This window comes from Gracilinanus agilis, chromosome 1 (assembly GCF_016433145.1).
Source record: "Gracilinanus agilis isolate LMUSP501 chromosome 1, AgileGrace, whole genome shotgun sequence".
NCBI classification, from domain to species: Eukaryota; Metazoa; Chordata; class Mammalia; order Didelphimorphia; family Didelphidae; genus Gracilinanus; species Gracilinanus agilis.
In genome coordinates this window covers 254,272,725-254,292,838 of record NC_058130.1, presented here as the reverse complement: position 1 = coordinate 254,292,838, position 20,114 = coordinate 254,272,725, and the positions used below count along the sequence as shown (strand labels likewise).

At 37.0% G+C, this 20,114-nt stretch overlaps 1 protein-coding gene across 1 annotated transcript in view; it reads left to right on the top strand.

Annotated features, from left to right (window-relative positions):
- MELK (maternal embryonic leucine zipper kinase) overlaps positions 1 to 5,933 on the top strand; it is a 104,162-nt gene extending 98,229 nt beyond the window's left edge. The window contains exons 14-16 of the mRNA XM_044657530.1: positions 29 to 191; positions 3,425 to 3,528; positions 5,420 to 5,933. Coding sequence (XP_044513465.1) covers positions 29 to 191; positions 3,425 to 3,528; positions 5,420 to 5,597 — 445 coding nt within the window. The 3' untranslated portion in view covers positions 5,598 to 5,933. The remainder of the gene's footprint in view (positions 1 to 28; positions 192 to 3,424; positions 3,529 to 5,419) is intronic.
- The last annotated feature ends 14,181 nt before the right edge of the window (positions 5,934 to 20,114 follow it).

Sequence of the window (20,114 nt, the reverse complement as noted above, 5' to 3'; positions counted from 1 at the left end):
AGTTTCTGGTTAAATTTTTCTTTTAAAGATGCCGTTCAGTGGAATTGGATCTTAATCAAGTGCACAGAGATAGTCCTCAAAAGAGAAAAGGAATGTTTGGAAGTCTTGAAAGGGGGTTGGATAAAATGATTACAATGCTTACCCCAAACAAAAAGAAAGGATCCACTAGAGATGGACCAAGAAGACTAAGGGTAAATAAAAGTTACTTTCAGGGGTGGGGTGGAAAGTAAACACACACACACACACACACACACACACACACACACACCCCCCAAGTTTAATTACTATTGGGTTGAATATATTTCTACCCACAATTTTTGTATATGTGTGTTTGGAGGGGGTAAGGTGTCAACTCTTCGTTTTCAGAAACATTTTTTTGATTACCCCAGTTATGCAAAAACAGTGAGTTCTTCCTCCCTTCTTATGTCTTCCCTTGTAAGTATATCTTTCTTCTTCTCTTTTCTTACATGTTATGGAGTTACTCTGTTTGCTTCTTGGTCTTCTGTTAATTGACAATATTTCTTTGTTGTGTTCAGCATTTTTTCCCCATTTAATTATATTACCAACCTCAGTTTCTGAATTGGAACTTTGTACCAGAGCCAGACTCTTTTCCCTTCTATATTCCTGAATGGAATAGTTTAGTCCCTGCTTGATTGTGTCCACGGCAGTCTAGATGCTCTTGCCACTATAACTTTGGATCAGATCACTGGGGTGAGTTCCCACATTCTCCTGGAATCCTTACTTCTGGGTCTCTCTTCTGGTGACCCAAAGTGGGTTTTGGCCTAGGTCCTTTTATGTTTACTCCTTTCATAGTCCCCTCCTGGAATTAATTCTATCTCCAACTGTGGCCCTGATAGACTCCAGCCAGTTGTCATTTATGGCACTTTTCACAAGCCTCCTTGTGAGGTCTTTTTTTGGTGCTTCTGGAATGCTTTGCTGGTCCATTTCTGCTATAGCACTGAAACTTTCTGGAAGCTATGTGGTTCAGGCTACCAGGACCCTGGTGTGAGACCACTTTGAAGAACCCAGATATGCACATATTGCCCAGCCCTATCTCCTTTGCATTAATTTGAATGGACATGGCTTTGTTAGGCCTGGGCAAGCATCCTGATGGCTTTCTACTCCACAATCCACCTCTGATTTTCTTCTCCCCAGAATGGTAACAGGTTTCTGACAGTCTTTTTAGTTCTGGAATGGAGAGAGATACTTCCTGCTTTTTTCTTTGGTTCTCTTCATTGTTGTTCCAACTGATTCATTAGTATAGGAAGCAGTTAGGTGAGTCATGAAAAGAATTCTGGTTGGAAAGTTGGGTTCTTCTAGGACTTTTTCCTCACCTTAATCTGAAGAATGTAAATCTTTATGATCCTATAATTAATCACTGAAGCTACTATATCTCTTTATCCTTACCTAGGTACTATGAAATACTTTTTTCTTTTTGTAGAAATTTCTTAAATTCTTAAGGTAACTTGGTTACAGATGATATTAATTGCATTTGGTGTATAGAAGAGAACTCTGGCCTTGGAATCAGTAGAGCTGAGTTTTTAGTTCTGATTCTGCCACCAATTACCTGGGTGACTTTAGGAAAATCACTTCCCTCCTCAGCCTTGGTTTTCTCAACTCTAAGAGAGTTAGACTTGATGACTTTTGGGGCCATTTGTAGTTCTATCTTTCTTTAGAAGGAATCACAAAAATAGGAGCAGAAATTTGTAATTTCTTGCTTATGGTTGTCAAATTTCAGTTTCTCTTCTCTCATCATGATATTTACATACTTAAAAAAAAACGTAATTAGGAAAGTGGTATTAGGACAACCTAATACAGTGATGGTGAACCTATGGCATGGGTGCCAAAGACAGCATGCAGAGATGCTCTCTGTGGCCACTTGGCCATGCTCTCCCTCTCCCCCCCTCCCCATGTTTGTTACTAAAAAAGCAAAGGGACTCATGGAGCTGCTCCCCTTCACCTCTCCACCTCTCCTGACCACTGAGGATATTCCTTACTTCACCCTCCCCTCTGCCCAGCAGCCCAATGGGAGCACTTCCTCCCTCCCTTGTGGGGTAAGGGAAGGGTGGGGCACAGTACTTCATTTGTAAAAGGTTCATTGACTTGTTATGTTGTACCCATTTTGGCTGTATACAGAATCCATTGCCATTTAACTGTTTTTGATGAAAAAAACCTCACTGATTCAGCTTTGAATGTTTAATATAGTTAATGTTTTCTTCCTAATTTTACTTTTTCTATCTTCTTTCTTCACTTCCTTTCCCTTTCCTTCTCCCTTTCCCTCTCCCTCCCTCCTTCTCTGGTTCTCTCTTTGTCTCCCTCCATCCCTCTCTGTCTCTCTGTTGCTGGCCCCCCTCTTCCCCCATTTTCTTTCATGAATTTGTCCTAGAAGTAATTTATTTCAAAAAATACATTATATATAACAGAGCCTTATTTTAGTCAGAATCATGGAATTTTCAAGCTGGAAGGAACGTTGGGGGTTATTTAGTTCAGCTTTTTCCAGTAACAGTTCTGGAACTAGTACCCAGGTGTTGTGATTCCTACACTAATACTGCCTCATGAAGCTATTGCTGTGAGTGGAAGTGGTCTGGGCTGGGAGCCAAGAGATGCTTGGGTTCAGAGCCCAACTCTGACACTTTTTTATGAGCTTTAGTCTAGGCCAGTGATGGACAAACTATGACCTGCTGGGCCAGAGGCAGACCCCTGAAATGTTCTATCCAGCCCTGCGACATTATTCCTAATCTGACGAATACAATGAGGATACAATACAATGAAACTTTGAAAGAGTTGCCTTAGAAACAGACTGACAGATGAGCATTTCCTTTCCTTTGGCCCCCTCCTTAAAAAGTTTGCCCATCACTGGTCTAGGCAAAAGCCTTTGTTTCCTTCTCTGTGAAATGGAGATAAGATTACCTGGAATACTTACCTTTCAGAGTTATTGTAAGAGATTACATATATTGAAATCTGGCCTCAGACACTTCCTAGCTGTGTGTGACCCTGGGAAAATCACTTAACCCCCATTGCCTAGCTCTTACTGCTCTTCTGCCTTGGAACCAATACACAGTATTGACTCCAAGATAGAAGGTAAGGGTTTAAAAAAAAAAGATCACATATGGAATTTAAGTCAAATAAATTCTTCATTTTATAAAAAGTTTCCTTTACATGATAAGCCTTTTTACATGTCTTATTTTCAAATTAGTAACTGTAATACAAGGTGAGGATATAGAAACCTAAAACTAATGAGTTATAAAAGTAATACTAATTAGAAATGAAGATAAAAATTCCTGAAATTTATTGTCAAGTCTGTGGAGAAATGATTTCTATGGTAGTTTTTGAAAATAAACATTTAGGTATTGTAGATGAATGTGAATTATTAACAAAATGCTGTGCTGATAATGAGGCCTTTGTTTTCTATTGGATCTTTTAGGCTCATTATAATGTGACCACAACCAGATTAGTGAATCCAGACCAACTTTTGGCTGAAATAATTTCTATCCTTCCAAAAAAGCATGTTGACTTTGTGCAGAAGGGGTAAGTAGCAAACTCAAGGGATAGTGGGAAGGAAGTCACAATCCCAGCTCTGATACTTCTTTATCTTGCTAATCGTGGCAAGTCTCTTAATTCTTCTGAATCTTAGTTTCCCCATCTGGAAAATGGTTCACAGGTTGATAGTGAGTAAAGCACTATGTACATTTTAATTACAGTAGGTGATAAAGTCAATTCAACTTTTAAAAAAGCTGCACAATTTTTCATAGTTTACTCAGTGTTTTGCTTTTAAGTTTACATGCTTTACCTCTACTACCCTTCTGCTCTGTAGAAACTCTCTTTCATTCTTTATGGCTTAATTCAAAAGCAACGTTCTTAAGGAGCTTTCCTGGATCCCCTCACCTAGAAGTCACCTGTCCCTCCTCTGAAAGATTTTTTTACTTCTCACATATACTTGGCAAAGGAAACACTTATAGTGTGGAGTCTGGAAAGCATGAACTATTTAGGGGGAAATAATGGAAATGTAGCTCATTGAAAGGGTACATGAATTAAAATGGGAAAAGCAGGTAGAAACTATACTCTTTGTAGAGCAGTGATTCCCAAAGTGGGTGCTACCGCCCCCTGGTGGGTGCTGCAGCGATCCAGGAGATTAGTGATGGCCACAGGTGCATTTATCTTTCCTATTAATTGCTATTAAAATTTTTAAAAATTAATTTTCAGGGGGCTAAGTAATATTTTTTCTGGAAAGGGGGCGGTAGGCCAAAAAACTTTGGGAACCACTGTTGTAGAGTCTTGAGCATCTGGCTAAGGAATTTGGATTTTATCCCAGAGATAAAAGGGAACCTTTGAAAACCTTTGAGCAATGAAGTGACATGATGAGAGTTATGCACTGGAAAGGTTAATTTGATATAAGAACCTAGGATTAATTGGAGTAGAGGAGACTGAATCAGAACTTTGGAGGTTCAGTCATAAACATAGATAAAACATTTGCATACTTGTTAGTGTAAACTGATTGCAAAGCATGGTTTATTTACATAAATTCTATTTACACCTTTTGCAACATAACTGTTGCTTAAAATAAAGACAGTCTAAGATGAAGACTAATAGCAAATGAGAGGAATATATGCCAGGTTAAGTATTTTCATAAAATAAATGCTAGGTCAAGTATTTTCATATTGCTTGGAATTTGTTTTTCATTTGATCACAAAGTGAGTTCACCAATCCTACAAATGATGCTGTCTTTTTTTTTTGAAACTAGATGAATCCTTAGAAAAGGACCATTCTCAATATGTGTGATAAACCTAACCCTTTTGTGGGGATAAGTTAAAAAAAAATTGCCCTTCTAAGAGGTAGTATTATCCTAATATGTAAAGGGCAGCCATTCACAGTGTAATGAGACAAATAAAATAGCTTTTCATGAACTTGATACCATAGTGAATGTGGAATAACAATTTAAAATTAATGCCACTGAAAGATCTGTTTGGATAAAACTAGAAGTATGTATGGGAATAACCATGTGTGGGGTGATATTAAAAAAAAACACAACAAACCCACAAAACAGTACCATGTAGAAGAAGCGCTTTTATTTAGAGAAAGGCAGAATTCTAGCAAGGGCTTTGGTTTTTTTTTTTTTTTTTTTTTTTTTTTTTTTTTTTTTTGTTTTGTTTTGTTTTGTTTTGTTTTGTTTTGTTTTGTTTTACATCCTCATTTCTCCTTAACATTCTCATTCAGTTTCTAGGAGAAGCCCTAGCCACACTTTGTCACTGAAGCATCATAACTGTGTTGTCTTGAAATTGTACACATTTAATACATTGCCTGATGTGAAATGATTGTCTGTTTTATCTATTAGCCTCATAAAGGTTCAGAAATGTCTTATATGTCATCCTGACTATTCATAGTTTCCTTTCTAACTACCTTTTTCTCTTGTTTTTCACAGCTATACACTGAAGTGTCAAACACAGTCAGATTTTGGCAAAGTGACAATGCAGTTTGAGCTAGAAGTATGCCAACTTAGCAAACCCGAGGTGGTGGGCATCAGGAGGCAAAGGCTTAAGGGTGATGCTTGGGTTTACAAGAGATTAGTCGAAGACATTCTTTCTAGCTGCAAGGTGTAATTGATGCATGGTTGTGGGCTAAATATGGATGTGAGACTATCCCAAGGAGAACATGGCTTGATCCTTTTGGTTTTCCATTAGTACTAACATGTATCCAAAAAGGACTATTGTTAGAGCCAATATCTTTTTTGTTTTCACAGAGAAGACATTTTATGTATGAATTTAAGACAACTCCATCTGTTGTTATCCATTATTGTCTTTTTTAATCATGTACCTTTGCATATTAATAACTGTTGACTTTCTTATATTCACTTCCTTTTGTGAATGTGAGCTGGTAACTCTGCCTTTGATGTGCAGTTTCTCTCTGGAATAAAATAACTTAATGAATAAAGCATATAGCCCTTTTTTTGTATTTGAGATTATCATCTGAATAAAACATTGAATGCCTTTCTAACTCTTAAGTAAAGACCATTTTTGGTATGTGTTTTATCAGTTATCAAGTACGCCTTGGGCAGAAAAACAGATAAGAATTAATTTGCATAATTTTTTCCTATATCTGTTCTAAGTAGGATTTATGGAGATCGTTAACTAAGTCACAGCTGTGGTTATCAGAGTTAAACAACACGCTCAATATGTTGAATAAAATAGAATTGTCATCAATAAATATGTTAAATCTACAATTATAATACTTGAAAGATGAATTTACATGTTAGATTCTAATATGATAATCTTCCCCAAGTCTCACCTACCATAAGGCCTTACACATAGTAGGTACATACTAATACTTGTAGGAATGAATAAATAAATGTTTGATTTCTGTTTATGCTCAACTTTAATACTGGTCTAGAAGGTACAAACTAGAATTAGGTGAGTCTAGCTTTTTCTGGACTGAACTGCCTGAGGAATGAATAACTAGTTTTTCTGAGCAATAATAAGAGAACATTTTACATTATTATACAGGTTTCCTATTCTAGTGGATTTTTCATTTTCAGTTAACTGCAGGATCACTATGAGTTTAGAATTGTCATTATTAGAGGATCTGCTACCAATCATTTTGGATCGATCTAACAAAGTAGGTACCGTAACTACATGATTGCATTACTGTTCCATTGATATTCATGGTGAGGCGGACTGCTTGTGGAGAGGAGTCACACAGGACAAAAAGCCATAGATGGCTCAAAATCTGTTTCATTAAAAGGCGTAGCCATCCTGAGGGGAACAGAGATCCACTGAAATATGGAAGTAATTTGAAAAGCATCATGGCATGGTCCAGGGAGTCAGGGAGGCAGTAGAGAAGGGCTTGTGCCCAGCTCCCTCCTGTGTTCTTTGATGTTGCTCTCTGATCTCTCCATCCCTCTTACAGTCTTCAACATCTTCAACAACAAAAGCCTTTTAAGAAAACAAAGTGGATGTAACTTGGCTGATTCTTTTTAGAGATGGTAAATCTTACTTAGCTAAAGCTAATTCCTCAAGTAAAGGAAGGAAATATCCAGGGATATTTATTTTAGGATAGGATTGTGGCTAATTCCCCTCCATTCCCCCAGTGCTTTAATATAAAGGAGGATTTATATTGTGTTTGTAAATATCAGTTTTCTTAGTTGCTTAGATTACTTTGTGGACTATTGTTTTATATGTTATATAATATACTTTTATATATATATATATAAAATATAAAATTATGTTATATATGTAAATAAATATATATGCACACACATTTATTTGATAAGTAATTTTATTTTCAAACTATTGTGACTTTAAAGTCCTTTCTTTGGGAGCCGAGAAGATAGTAGTAAACCCTCAGGAATTTTAGCTCAAACTATAATCTGGGATTTTGTCTGGTTTTCCCCTTAATGGGGATCATTTCATTCAGCTGTGCTACTGGTCAATCTTTATTGTGCTTTTTTTTTCCCTTTTTTTATAACCCTTATCTTGGGATCAATACTAAGGGTCAGTTAAGGGCTAAGCAACAGGGGTTAAGTGACTTGCCCAGGTTCACATAGCTAGGAAGTATCTGAGGTCAAATTTGAACCCAGGACCTTCTGTCTCTAGACTGGATTTTCAATCCACTGAGCCACCTAGCTGCCCTTTTACTCTTATCAATGAATATAAAAGACAGCTCAGCCTCAGTCAGGTAATGAGGACTCTACTCAAAAGTCACTATTCTTTTTTCATCTTGGCATCAGTAGATGTGAGTCTTTTACATTTCCTGTATTCACAGTGTTTCTAGAATGTAGAAAATGATTTCCTACCAGGAACACATGACCCAAATTTTTACTCAAGGGCCCAATGAATACTGATGATCAATAGAAGCTTTTTCCCACTGTGTTGGTAACTAGTTCATAGTATAATTAGTAATGGTATGTGCCTTTTTCTTTTAAAATATTGTTACGATTAAAATTCTCTGGAGACTGTATCTTAATTTTATAATGATTATTTATTAGTTTGAAAAAAGTGGGCCAGAGGGGAGAAGCACAAGCACCTTGGGCTGGCTAGCTCTTTCGGCTGCCGCCTCTGAGAGCAGTCTGAGCCAGCCCAGAGCCAAACCACACAACCTCTTGGTTCCCTGGTTCCAGGAAAAAGACCTCAGTTTCGTTCCTCTCTTTCTCTGTGATGCCCCTTTCCCGAGCTCCTCTGATGGGAGAACTCAGACCTCTGTCTGAGTCAAGAGAAGCATGTGGCAATCCAGAATGGCTGTACCATGCAGGTGCACAGTGGGGAGAAATATTTCCCAATATGGCAGCTAACTGATTGGATTCTTTCCCTAAAAGAATCCTTGTTTACAGATAAAACAAAGCCACTCCTTTCTAAAGGCAAAAGATCTAGAAAAAGACAAAGGAGGATTTCACCCATGACCTCAGGCTGTGGGAGAAGCCAGTTCATAGCTTTGGTCTAAAATCATACCATTTGAGCTTTAAAGTCAAAAGTTTGTTTTGGGGGACCAAAAAGGGGTACAAATTAATATTAACTTTCCTCCTCATGTATTCAAGAATTCATTCAGTAGTCAATTATTAGGCATGAATTTTGTTGAAGCAGAAGTAAAGGAAAAGACATCTATATGTGAGTTGTTAAAATAGTGAATTGAGAGAAAATGGAATTTTAAGCATAGGCATTCATATCCAAGAATTTGACAGAAAAGAGTTGATTGAAGAGAATCTGTGAAGAGTGCCAAAGTATGTACTATTTGAAGACAAAAAGGAAGGATATCATGAGAGTTTGGAAGAAATAATTGTGGAATGGAGATGGAGTCCTCAATTTGGAGTAAGGAGCTAAGAAAGAAACCTTCAAGTCTGAGAGGAAAAGGAGTAAAACATGGCTGAGCTGAAGAATTTGGTGAGGGAATTGGTACCTCTTAGTCCCAGTTTTCTTTTGTGAGCCCATAAATAGAAGGTGAGGTTGTCCACTAATATCCACTCATAGTCCCGTATTCTCTGATTCTTACTCACAACTTTATTGTCAGGGGCAGCTATGTGGCTCAGTGAATTGAGAGGCAGGAGGTCCTGAGTTCAAATTTAACTTTAGATAGTTAGAGCTGTGTGACCCTGGGCAAATCACTGAACCTCAATTGTCTAGCTCTTATTGCTTTTTCTGCCTTGGAACCAATTCTTAGTATTCATTCCAAGGTAGGGGTTAAAATGAAACAAAACTTTGTTACTGTTATTCACCAGGAAAAGAAAGTCCAAGGAAAAAGAGTAGACCTTATCCTGGTGACTCAAATGGTGTAGTTGGTTGCCTGCTGTACTTTCTAGGAGTTCCTTCAAGAAGTACCTTACCAAAGGGGCAGCTGGGTAGCTCAGTGGAATGGGAGTCAACTCTAGAGATGGGAGGTCCTAGGTTGAAATCTGGCCTCAGACACTTGTCAGGTGTGTGACCCTGGGCAAGTCACTTGACCCCCATTGCCTACTCTTACCACTCTTCTGCCTTGGAGCCAATACACAATATTGACTCCAAGATGGAAAGTAAGAGTTTAAAAAATAAAAAAGAAGTACCTTACCAGATTTTGGAATAATTTTTAGATTGGTTTTTATTAGATTTTTTAAAGTATATATTATTTTTTAATTAAAAGTAATTTTTTAAGAGGGAAAGCTTTTGTAGCAAATATATGTAGTCAAGCAAAACTAGTGTCTCCATAGAAATACCTTTGCATGAATTAGCATTTAAAAATTATCTGGTGTCTTGCTAGGTTGAAGAAATGGGTGCTGATGGGCTAGTACTGCTAATGGGTAAAATGTCAGACATTTAATAGATGGGTATAATTTAACAAACATTTATGTGCAACTATGTGCCAGGCACTGTGCTAAGTGCTTTTTGCAAATTGTTTGTCTTCACAACTCTGTAAGGTGGGTGCTGTTATCCCCATTTGACTGTTGAGCAAACTGAGGAAGACCCACATTAAGTGACTTGCTCTGGGTCATACTGCTAGTAAATGTCTGAAGCTGGAGTTGAACTCCATTCTTCCTGATTATACTACCAGCTGTTTCAGTAGATGAGAATTTGGATATTGTTTAATCCAATACTTTCATTTTATAGATTAGGAAAGTGAGGCAGAGAAGTGCTATATCCATGTTTACACAAATTGTGAATAGCAAAGTTAGGGTTTAGTTCTAGATCTTTTGACTGTAAAATGACAAAACCATGAACAACTTTACTTTGTTACTTTACTGATCCCTTTTTTCCTTTTTCTTCTTAAACATGGCTCCCTAAGTTATGCTCAAATTAATGTGCAATATGCTTCCTTTTTTAAACAGTCTAATAGGCTTATTATTTCAGCTATTTATATTTAACATTAAAGTTTAATCATGAAGTTGTTAGCCATAAAGAAATTATTAAATAAGTGAGTTTTAAATTGAGTATGGAACATTTGAAAAAATTAGTGAATATTTCTGAACATACTTGGAAAATAAATTTATGCATAGAAAACAACGGAGAATTACAATTAAGAGCTCTAGGGATCTCAGACTGATTTGTCCAGCTATTACATAGTCATTTCAATTTAAATTAAAATTTTAACTATTTTCTAGTCTACTAAAAAATATGTGGTGTCACATTAGGAGTTTTAATAAAGCCTTCTCTAGGGAATGCAAAACTGCTGGTTTGCCTCTCATAAATAACTAGATACTAGTGATTGAATAAATTCTCTGCCAAAAATGAATATGATAGAAACAAAAGTGACAGTGGATTATTTTATATCCCCTAATGAAGCACAACCCTTACATTAAATCCATGAAATAGTTCATAATGTATCTAATTCCATATTACTTTATCAGAGCTGACTGAAACAAAAATAATCTGCCTAATTTTAAAACTTGAACTCTGGCATCAATTAAATGATATGTTTTGTTCTCTGACTAGGATATTTCTACCATTAAAATAAGTTGATATTTCATAAATATATGTATATACAGGGCATTTTATGTATATGTACATGTACACACATATGATAGCCCTGATTCAAAGAAAAAAATGGATTCATCAAGACTTCAACCACTGTAGAACATGATTATAAAGTGTTTCTAGTAGGCAATTTTATTGGTCATATTAAAAGTGGAGGATATGCATCAAATTAACAAGGCATTATGGGAACATAGGCATCCTAATACACCGTTGGAGGTATTGAATATTGATCTAACTATTTATTTTAGAATTATTTTGACAAAATTACAAAACTTTAGGCCTTTTGATCTAGTGGCCTCACATATACCCCCAAGAAGGACAGTGAGCGCTGTAAAAGTGAAATTTGGGAGATGCCATCTAAAAGTATATATATTTTCTATGGACATGTAGAAATTATCAAACTACATTTCCCGTGGTCCAACGGGTTTCCGTTTCCGGTTCTTTGGGCGTGGGGACGCCTACATCTCCACACAGAGAAGAGTTTAAATCTCCTGGGTTAGGGGGGAGTGCTCTCTTGGCCAGCAGACTCGGGAGGAGACAGGAGACAATAATGGCGAGGGCGGTGGTTTTGAATTCTCACAAGTGCGTGGTCTGATAACTTTATCAGCATGGCTTTAATTAAAATACTAATTTTTATATTTATCTCAGTCATAATTATTTTTTATCCTTATAGCATACTCCCCCTACATATATACACATTCACATATATGTGTTTTATCTAAAAACCATATTTGTAGCAGCAAATGAAATATTTATAAAAACTGCTTAGCACAATGCCTGGCACATAGGTACTTATATAAAATGTTTATCCCTTTTCCCTTTCCTCCCCAAACTCAGAAACAATCGTTCTCCATTAACTGGAGAATGGCCGAACAAAATGCAATATTAATTACACTGTAATAAATGAGAAATAAAAGGAATTAAGAGAAATACAACCATGTTTGAGTGAAGTGACTTGGAGTGAAGGAAAAAAACAAGACAAAACATACCGACTACAATGATATAAATGTTAAAAAGCTGTTAACTATAATGAATTGTAATGAACAATTTCAGTCTTGGAGAATTGATAACATGCCTTTCTCATGTCAGGGAAAGTGGCGACTGAATGTGTGTTTGCACTGTTGTAATTGGTTTCTTTGTTGACTTCTATATTTTTGTTGTTACATTGAAATGTTCAATTGTATCTTTGGGAAGGGGAGTGAATGGGAGTACTATGTGCCTGATATTGTGCTAAGCCCTTTCCCTACAAAAAGTATTTCATTTGATCCTCACAATGACCCTGTAAGGTAGGAGTTATTATTATACCCATTTTATAGTTGAGGAATCAGGCAAAAAGAGGTTGTGACTTGCCCAGGGTCACATGCCTATTAAATATCTGAAACTAGATTTACTTTCATGTCTTCCTGATCTAAGGCTCAATACTCTATATCCATTTTACCACATCTGCCTCTGTAAAGGGGTACTTAATGAGTAAAAACAAAAGAATAAAATTTTTAAAGTAAAAATAATTGAATGTGATTTGCCCTAAACTTTACTGTCTAATGTGTCTATTGTCAGTGAGCATTTATTAAGTGCTATATTCCGGGCATTATCCTATGTATTGAGAATATAAATTCAAGCAAAAAGATAGTTCTTGCCCTCAAAGAACTTAAGATTCCAATGGGGAAAACCTCACATGAAAGGAAACTGAAAAAAGGAGTGTAGAAAGCAAGGCAGAGACATTAATGGGAAAGTCTGAAGAAGGTGTAGCCTGTGGAGAAATACATGTCTGGCTTGGACATTCTGAGAGGAGCCATCCAATCAAGGACCCCTGAGGGATAAATTCCATGGCTGCAGTGATCTCTTCAGGTGAAGAGTTTCTGGGGCATGATGGAGAAGTCCATTTTGGAGGATTTCAGCCTGATGAGAAATGAAAATCCCACAAAACATGGACTGAACGTATGGTGCTGAGAATGCAGGTGATAACCAAGGGAGGATGAAGTAAAGTAATAGAATTTCAAACTTAAAAATGTAATTAGGCTACTTGGAAAAGTTAGGGGAAGGGAGCAGCTAGGTGGCTTCAGATTGACTGTTAATTGATTATGGATTTAGTTAATTGCAGTGGATTGAGGATCAGGTCCAGAGACAGGAGGTTGTGGGTTCAAAAGTGGCCTCAGATGCTTCCTAGGTGAATCACTTAATCCCATTGTTTTGCCAGTGCTGCTCTTCTTCCTTGGAACCATTATATAGTATTGATTCTAAGATGGAAGGCGAGTTGTTTTTTTTTTAAAGGAAAAAGTAGAGAGACAGACAGACCCAGGATTCAAACAGATATTCTAAGTGTAGGTTTTTCCTCGCTACCTTTTTTTCAGATCTTGCTTCCTAGAAGATTACAGATGTCTTCCTTGTCAAGCCAAATGGTCACAAAATCCATTTCTGAGGCATTTGATGATATTGATTGATGTTTCCTGATTCCTTCCCTTGGCTTTCATGAGTGAGTGCCCTTAGATCTTTAAAATAGTATTCAGTTAATAAAAATTCAGTCTGCATTTAGCTTTTCAGAAACAGATTGCATTTTGTAATGGTGTGTGTGTGTGTGTGTGTGTGTGTGTGTGTGTGTGTGTGTGTGTGTGTGTGATTAAAGGTGGTTCTTTTAAATTTAATCTGAATACCTGTTTTTGATGAGTAATCTGGTTTGTGGGAAGAATCATTGAAGGAAGGAATCTCAGCTGCCTTCTAGTCTAATCCATTCCCCCCAAATCTCCATTATAGCATATCCGAGTGGTCATCCTTGATGCTCTCAAAGTAGGGGAACTCCTGCCTCCTGAAGCAGTCCTTTACACTTTTGTGAAACTTGAATTGTTAGGACATACTTCATGGCACCAAGCCTAAATTTTCATTTTTGCAGCTTATACCCCTGTTCCAAGATCTGCTGTCCGGGACCAAAAACAACAGGTCTATTATCTCTTCTCTTTCCTCCCTGGCTATCATGTCTCCCCTGACTATTTTTTTTTCTCCGGGTTAAACATGCCTACTTTTGTCATCTTCATCTAAGGAAGGACCCAGACAAGCAACTTAGTCTTTGCTCCTATTCTCTGTTTCAGATGCTAAAGCAACCAGTCATGATCTTCCAGCTTCTGAAGGCTGGTTTTAAAAAATTTTTAAATCAGTAGAAGTGCTTTTAAATCAAAATGTTTATCTGCCCCAACCTCAAAGAAGTGATGAACCATACATTGATAAAGTTAAAAGAAAGATTGAAAGAGAGGCTCTGCTTTGACTGATGTCAGTAAGAAACAAATGACAACCAGGTCAAGCATCCTGATTCAGATGTGTATGATAAATAGTGAACACAATCTTTTGCACTTTGCAAAGGACCATGGATGTAGCTATCAAACAAACACCAGTGTTCCACTAGGCTCCTGAGTTTACATCCTGCCACCAATATTTTTACTTTCAGAATAATAACAATATAAATATAAAAATACAATAAAATCATACATATATGTATATGTTATATATTTACATGGATATGCATGTAAATATATGTGAACCATTTTTTAAACATGTTAAAAGAAAAAAGTTTTTCTTTCAGCATATAGGGACCACGAATAAAGTCTATACAGACTTGGGAAGTGACATAATGACACAGGAACAAGGTTATCTACAGACCTGTGCATTAGGCAGTCTGGGAAATCTTAAGTGAAGGATGTTTGTCTCTGTGAAATAACGGTAATTTAAAAAGGGAAATGACTCTCTGAAACACTCAAGGTCTCCATTAAATCTAGCAAAGCAAGGATATTATGAGTGGAGGCAGAATCTCCAAGGGGACACTTTGGTTTTTAGCCACATCATTATCTATGGGTTATTATCATTACTACAAATACTAATATACTTTTATTAAGCACTGGCAATGACCCAGTGCAAGGGGGTTTAAGTTCATATTAGATCTGTTCTCATTATAAAGTGAAACAGGAGAATGAACAAAGGACAATGATGCAGAATTGGAAGTTAAAAGGAAAAAGGATAATTTAAAATTCCCTCCCACCCCCACCCCAACAACTGCAGAATCAAAAGAAAAATTCCAAATACTTATTGTCAGGAACTTTGAGAGTAGATCTGATCTATTTTTTTTTTTTAAAACCCTTACCTTCCGTCTTGGAGTCAATACTGTGTATTGGATCCAAGGCAGAAGAGTGGTAAGGGTAGGCAATGGGGGTCAAGTGACTTGCCCAGGGTCACACAGCTGGGAAGTGTCTGAGGCCAGATTTGAACCCAGGACCTCCCGTCTCCAGGCCTGGCTCTCAATCCACTGAGCTACCCAGCTGCCCCCTGACCTATGTTTTTTGCTGTGATTTTTCTACATTTTTTTACTAGAGTTAAAAAAAAATACTCCCTCCCTAACTCCCCACTCCCAGCTAAGGATATTACATGGTTTCTTCCCATTTCTTATTGAGAAACGTAGACCATACGCAGACGTATACGAAACTCCTTTTTCTGAGGATTTCCCACCAGGAGTTTTCTGGGTCATAGGATCCTGCAAGTTTCCAAGTAGGGGAACCTACAAGTCTTTTACATAAAAATAAGCTACCTTACCTTAGCCAAGAGCCAAGCAAAGCAGTGTGGTGTAGTGGACAGTGTTGGGTTCCAGACTTGCTTCTGACATTCACTCTGTGACATGACTCATTTAAACTCTCAGTGTTCTATGCAAACGTCTCTGATTACAAATTACCAACAAGATTAGCAGATGTATTGATGAAATTGCAGGTCTAATTTCTATCTTTCTACCTGAGATGATGACCAGAGTCAGTGCATAGATATTGCTGGTTCTTATAGATTAATTGCCTTTAAGAGGAAGGTGAGAAATAATGTAGAGTAATGAGAACTTGTGGCTCATTCCAAGGTGATTAACTGTAACTCCCTTTGCTTGGGACTCTGACTTTTACCAAGTATATATGATTCTGTTTACTATTTGCATAAGGGGCTGTTTGTTCTATGTTGTAGATCAGGAAAATGCTGTAGATAAAGTTTGATGAGGTTTGGGCAAAACATTTGACAAAGTATTTTTTTTAAAACCCTTAACCTTCCATCTTACAAGCAATACTGTGTATTGGTTCAAAGGCAGAAGAGTAGTAAGAGCTAGGAAATGGGGGTTAAGTGACTTGCCCAGGGTCACGCAGCTAGGATGTGTCTAAGACCAGATTTGAACCTAGGACCTCCTGTCTGTAGGCCTGGTTCATAATCTGAGCTACTTAGATGCCCCTTCTTACTCTATTCTCGTGGGCAAGATGGAAAAATGTAGGCTATACAGAAACTTGGTTAAGTGTAACTGGCACTGGTTGAATAGCCAAGCACAAAGGGTGGTTATTGTTTTAAAATCAACTTCAAAGAAGATCTTTAATGGATCTGTATAATAACCCATGCTTTTAAGAATGCTTTTATCAATGATTTTGATGGAGGGTAAAATCATATTTTTGTTAGATTTGCATATGACACAAATTAACAGGAATGACAGAATTCAAATTCAAAAAGATCTTAAGTTTATAATATTGAATGTAATCAAATATGACTATACTATAAGAAATAATGAAGAATTCAGAGAAGTTTAGGAAGACTTGTATGAACCAATCCATCTTTCTATGTGTGTACGTACATCTGTCTCTATCTCTTAAAATAAATTGAGTAGACAACTTTCCCTGGCTTACTTTCCAATCCATATTGACACAATCCTCTTACCTCTTATCATGGAGACCAACCAGGAGCCTCTGTGTTATGCATAACATTTGTTTTTTAAATGTATTTATTTATTTCATTAATTTTTCCCAAACACATGTAAAATTTTTAAATATTCACTAAAATTTTTTTTGAGTTCCAAATTCTCTCCCACTCTACCAGTCTTCCCCTATCTATTGAGAAGAAAACAATATGATATCAATTCTATATATGAAGTAAAAAAGAAAAGAAATGTTTGGATCTGCATTTAGATTCCATTAGTTCTTTTGCAGGAGGCGAATAGCATTTTTAATCAAAAGTCTTTTGGGATTATCTTAGATCATTGTATTGCTGAGAATAGTTGCTATTCACATTTGATCTTTACAATATTTCTGTTACTACATACACTTTTCCGGTTCTGCTCACTTCACTTTGCATCAGTTCATATAACCCTTTCCAGGTTTTTTTGAGATCATCTTTCTTGTCATTTTTCATAGCACAATAGTATTCCTTCACAATCATGTACTACAGCTTGTTCAATCATCCCCCATTGATGAACATATCCCTAATTTCCAATTCTTTGCCACCACAAAAAGAGCCTTTAGAAAAGAGCTGGAGCAAATATCCCACAAAAAGGAGAGAGTTCTTGCCCAGCTACAGGAGTCATCCCTATTGTATTTGTATCTTGATTTCTGTCCTTTCTTATTCCTTCAGCTTTCTCCCCCTGGCAATGGCTCTCCTATCACTGACTCTTCTTTCCCTGTAGGAGGAGTTTGACTCATCCCAGCTCCCAGACTTAATGAAGGACTGAATTCCAACATCCCTCTGAATGACATTTTATCAACAAAACTGGGGCAGAGATATGGAGGAATTCCTAGCCTCCCTCTAGCCATACACAAACAAATTATTCCTTTTGAATGGCAGTATCCTAAACATATGACAAAGAAAAACATTTTTCTCTGGTTGTGAATGATATATTTGACCACTGAAATCTAGCACTTTTGTAACTAGTTGAAGATTTCTGGCTGTGCTGTGCTCTCTTTAAGGACTATCACGTACTGTCCAATTAGCCTTTCAGACAGATTTCCCTGGGAAGTTATTCTGGATCAGGCCTAACTGAGATCAGTCCACTGATTTAGACTTGAGGTTAGAATGAAATGAGTTGTTCATAGGCCATTAAATGCAATAAAAACCCCTTCACTAATAACAAGGGATAAAAGGATATAATTACCATGGCTAAAAATATAGAAATTCTGATAAAATGACTACTCCCCTCTTCCTCTGTATTCACCATGGTAAGGTGCCATATTGAGTCAGAAAGACATTCCTACAGGACAAATGGAATTCTACTATCACTTCTGACACTAACTCTCCATAGATTTGGTCACTTATGCCTTAAGAAGCAAAGAAACCAAATCATTTGTGATCTAAAGTCTCTCCTTTAGATGAGTCTTTCACCCACTGGTGGCAAAATACCAAGAATTTCCATTGTACTATATAACACTGACATAATGTTAAAACAATCCTAAAATAAGTAGCACTGGAGGAGAAGTTTAATACAAATAATACTACCCCCTTCTCAATGTTCCCTGGTTTACCAACCAAAACCTCTATCCCTCTCAAAGGACTATTATGGCACCAAATTATGGCCCCTTTAGACCCTATTGAGGAACTACCTCTTCATTCTGTGGGGGCTGGATAAAAATTTTCCTTCATCTTTATTTAAGGACTCAATATTACCACCGACTCAGTTAATAAGATGCCTATTCTTCCAGATAAATTCTTATTAATTTTAAGTACAAAAAGACATCTTCCATACCTCTTTCATCCATTAAAAAAACAAAGCACCTCTCTTCCTCTAAATTCCTTCTAGAAAGTTGTTCTTCAAACCATCCCAAGGGAGAAGAAACCTATCAGTTAAAGAAGACTTGAACTGTTTCCCCAGGCTGTATAGAACCTTCTGAGGGAGCAAACACCTTTAGACCTAGGAGTTCCATATGGTGAATAGAATAAAGAAGTATGAGAAGGTTAACTTCTGTTAATGTTCAAAAATAATCCTTATTAGTTGGTCTTCTTGATGACTGGATTCCAGGAAACCACTAGCCTCCCCTTTCTTGGGGGTAGCTCTTATTGATTGAAGACCTTATCTCTGGGATATGGGATACCCAATCATAATAATTAGGTGTGGGATGACAAAGCTGTTGTTTGAAAAGTCCATTCCTTTATTCTATGATGCCAGTTACTTGAGAATGATATGGAAGATGGGAAACCTAGTGAATGTAATGGTGACTAGCTCAGTCTCAGGAAACAGAAGAATTGATCAGACACATTAGCCCAGGAGAGCCCATAAGGAAAGAAATATTTTGTAAGAGCTTTGGTGTTTATGTCTCAGATGATATTGGATTTAATTGATACTTCAATCCCATATCCTGACCAAGTGTCAATTACAGAGAAGACAAATCTCTTGTCCTAGAATGAAGGAAGAGGGCCAACATAATCAATTTGTCAATCAGAGGCAGTCAAAAACCATATAGATCATTCCATACTGATCTTTTAAAAATGGATCCTCCAGTCAGCATAAGTAGTAGTAGCTACATTATTCTCAGTGAAGGGGATCCCATGGGTAAGAAAAATATATTATTGTTCCCATGTCCCAATCAATGATGGGATCATCCCCTGGTTTCTTCTATTTTCATCGGAGCATCAGTCTCTTTATCAGTTTAGCATAGGGCCAAACTCTAAATGAACTTGACTGCACAATAAGCACAAACAAGCTCTGAGAAATGAGTTGAGGTATTTATCTTTGGATACAGAGAGTCATCATAGAGGTGGACTATTGAATTTCAGAAAGGAGTAGGCTCTGATGAATAGCAATTCTCAGGGTGAGTATTGTGAGAAAACCACAAGAAGAGAAAACATCAGAGCCCTTCAGTGCCAGATGTGTAAGTTGCCTGGATCATATATGTTCTCTACATATATGTCTTTACTATAGAACTCTCTATGTGTGCTCACTCTTTCCCACTGATGCTCTGTGTATTTGTGGGAAAGTAACAAAGGTTTAGGGGAATTCGATTTTTTTTTTTTTATTACTGTGTCATTTCAATAAATACCTTTGCATTGAGTTTTCACCTGGCTGTTGAAGGTAAATGCACCAGTGGGGACTAAAATGGGTATCTTAAACCTGGGATAGTTATCCTTATATCCTTAGGTTAGTATCTAACCTATAAGTTAGAGGAAATGCTAAACTTGAGGGATAATTATGATCAAGGCAATTTAGACCTCTGACATTATAGGACTTTAATGTCCTTTACCTTCCTCTGACGTTTTCATGCTATTCTTCCCAGTTGCAGTGTTTCTTCTGTCATTTGGATTCCTCTGATTTCCTCTCTGGAGTTCAATTTTATGGTCACAGAGCTAACTGATCTCAGGAGAGGGATCCCTGACACCCTCTTGATTCATTTGCTGGAGCTCACTAGTGTAAGAATTTAAAATTTAGTT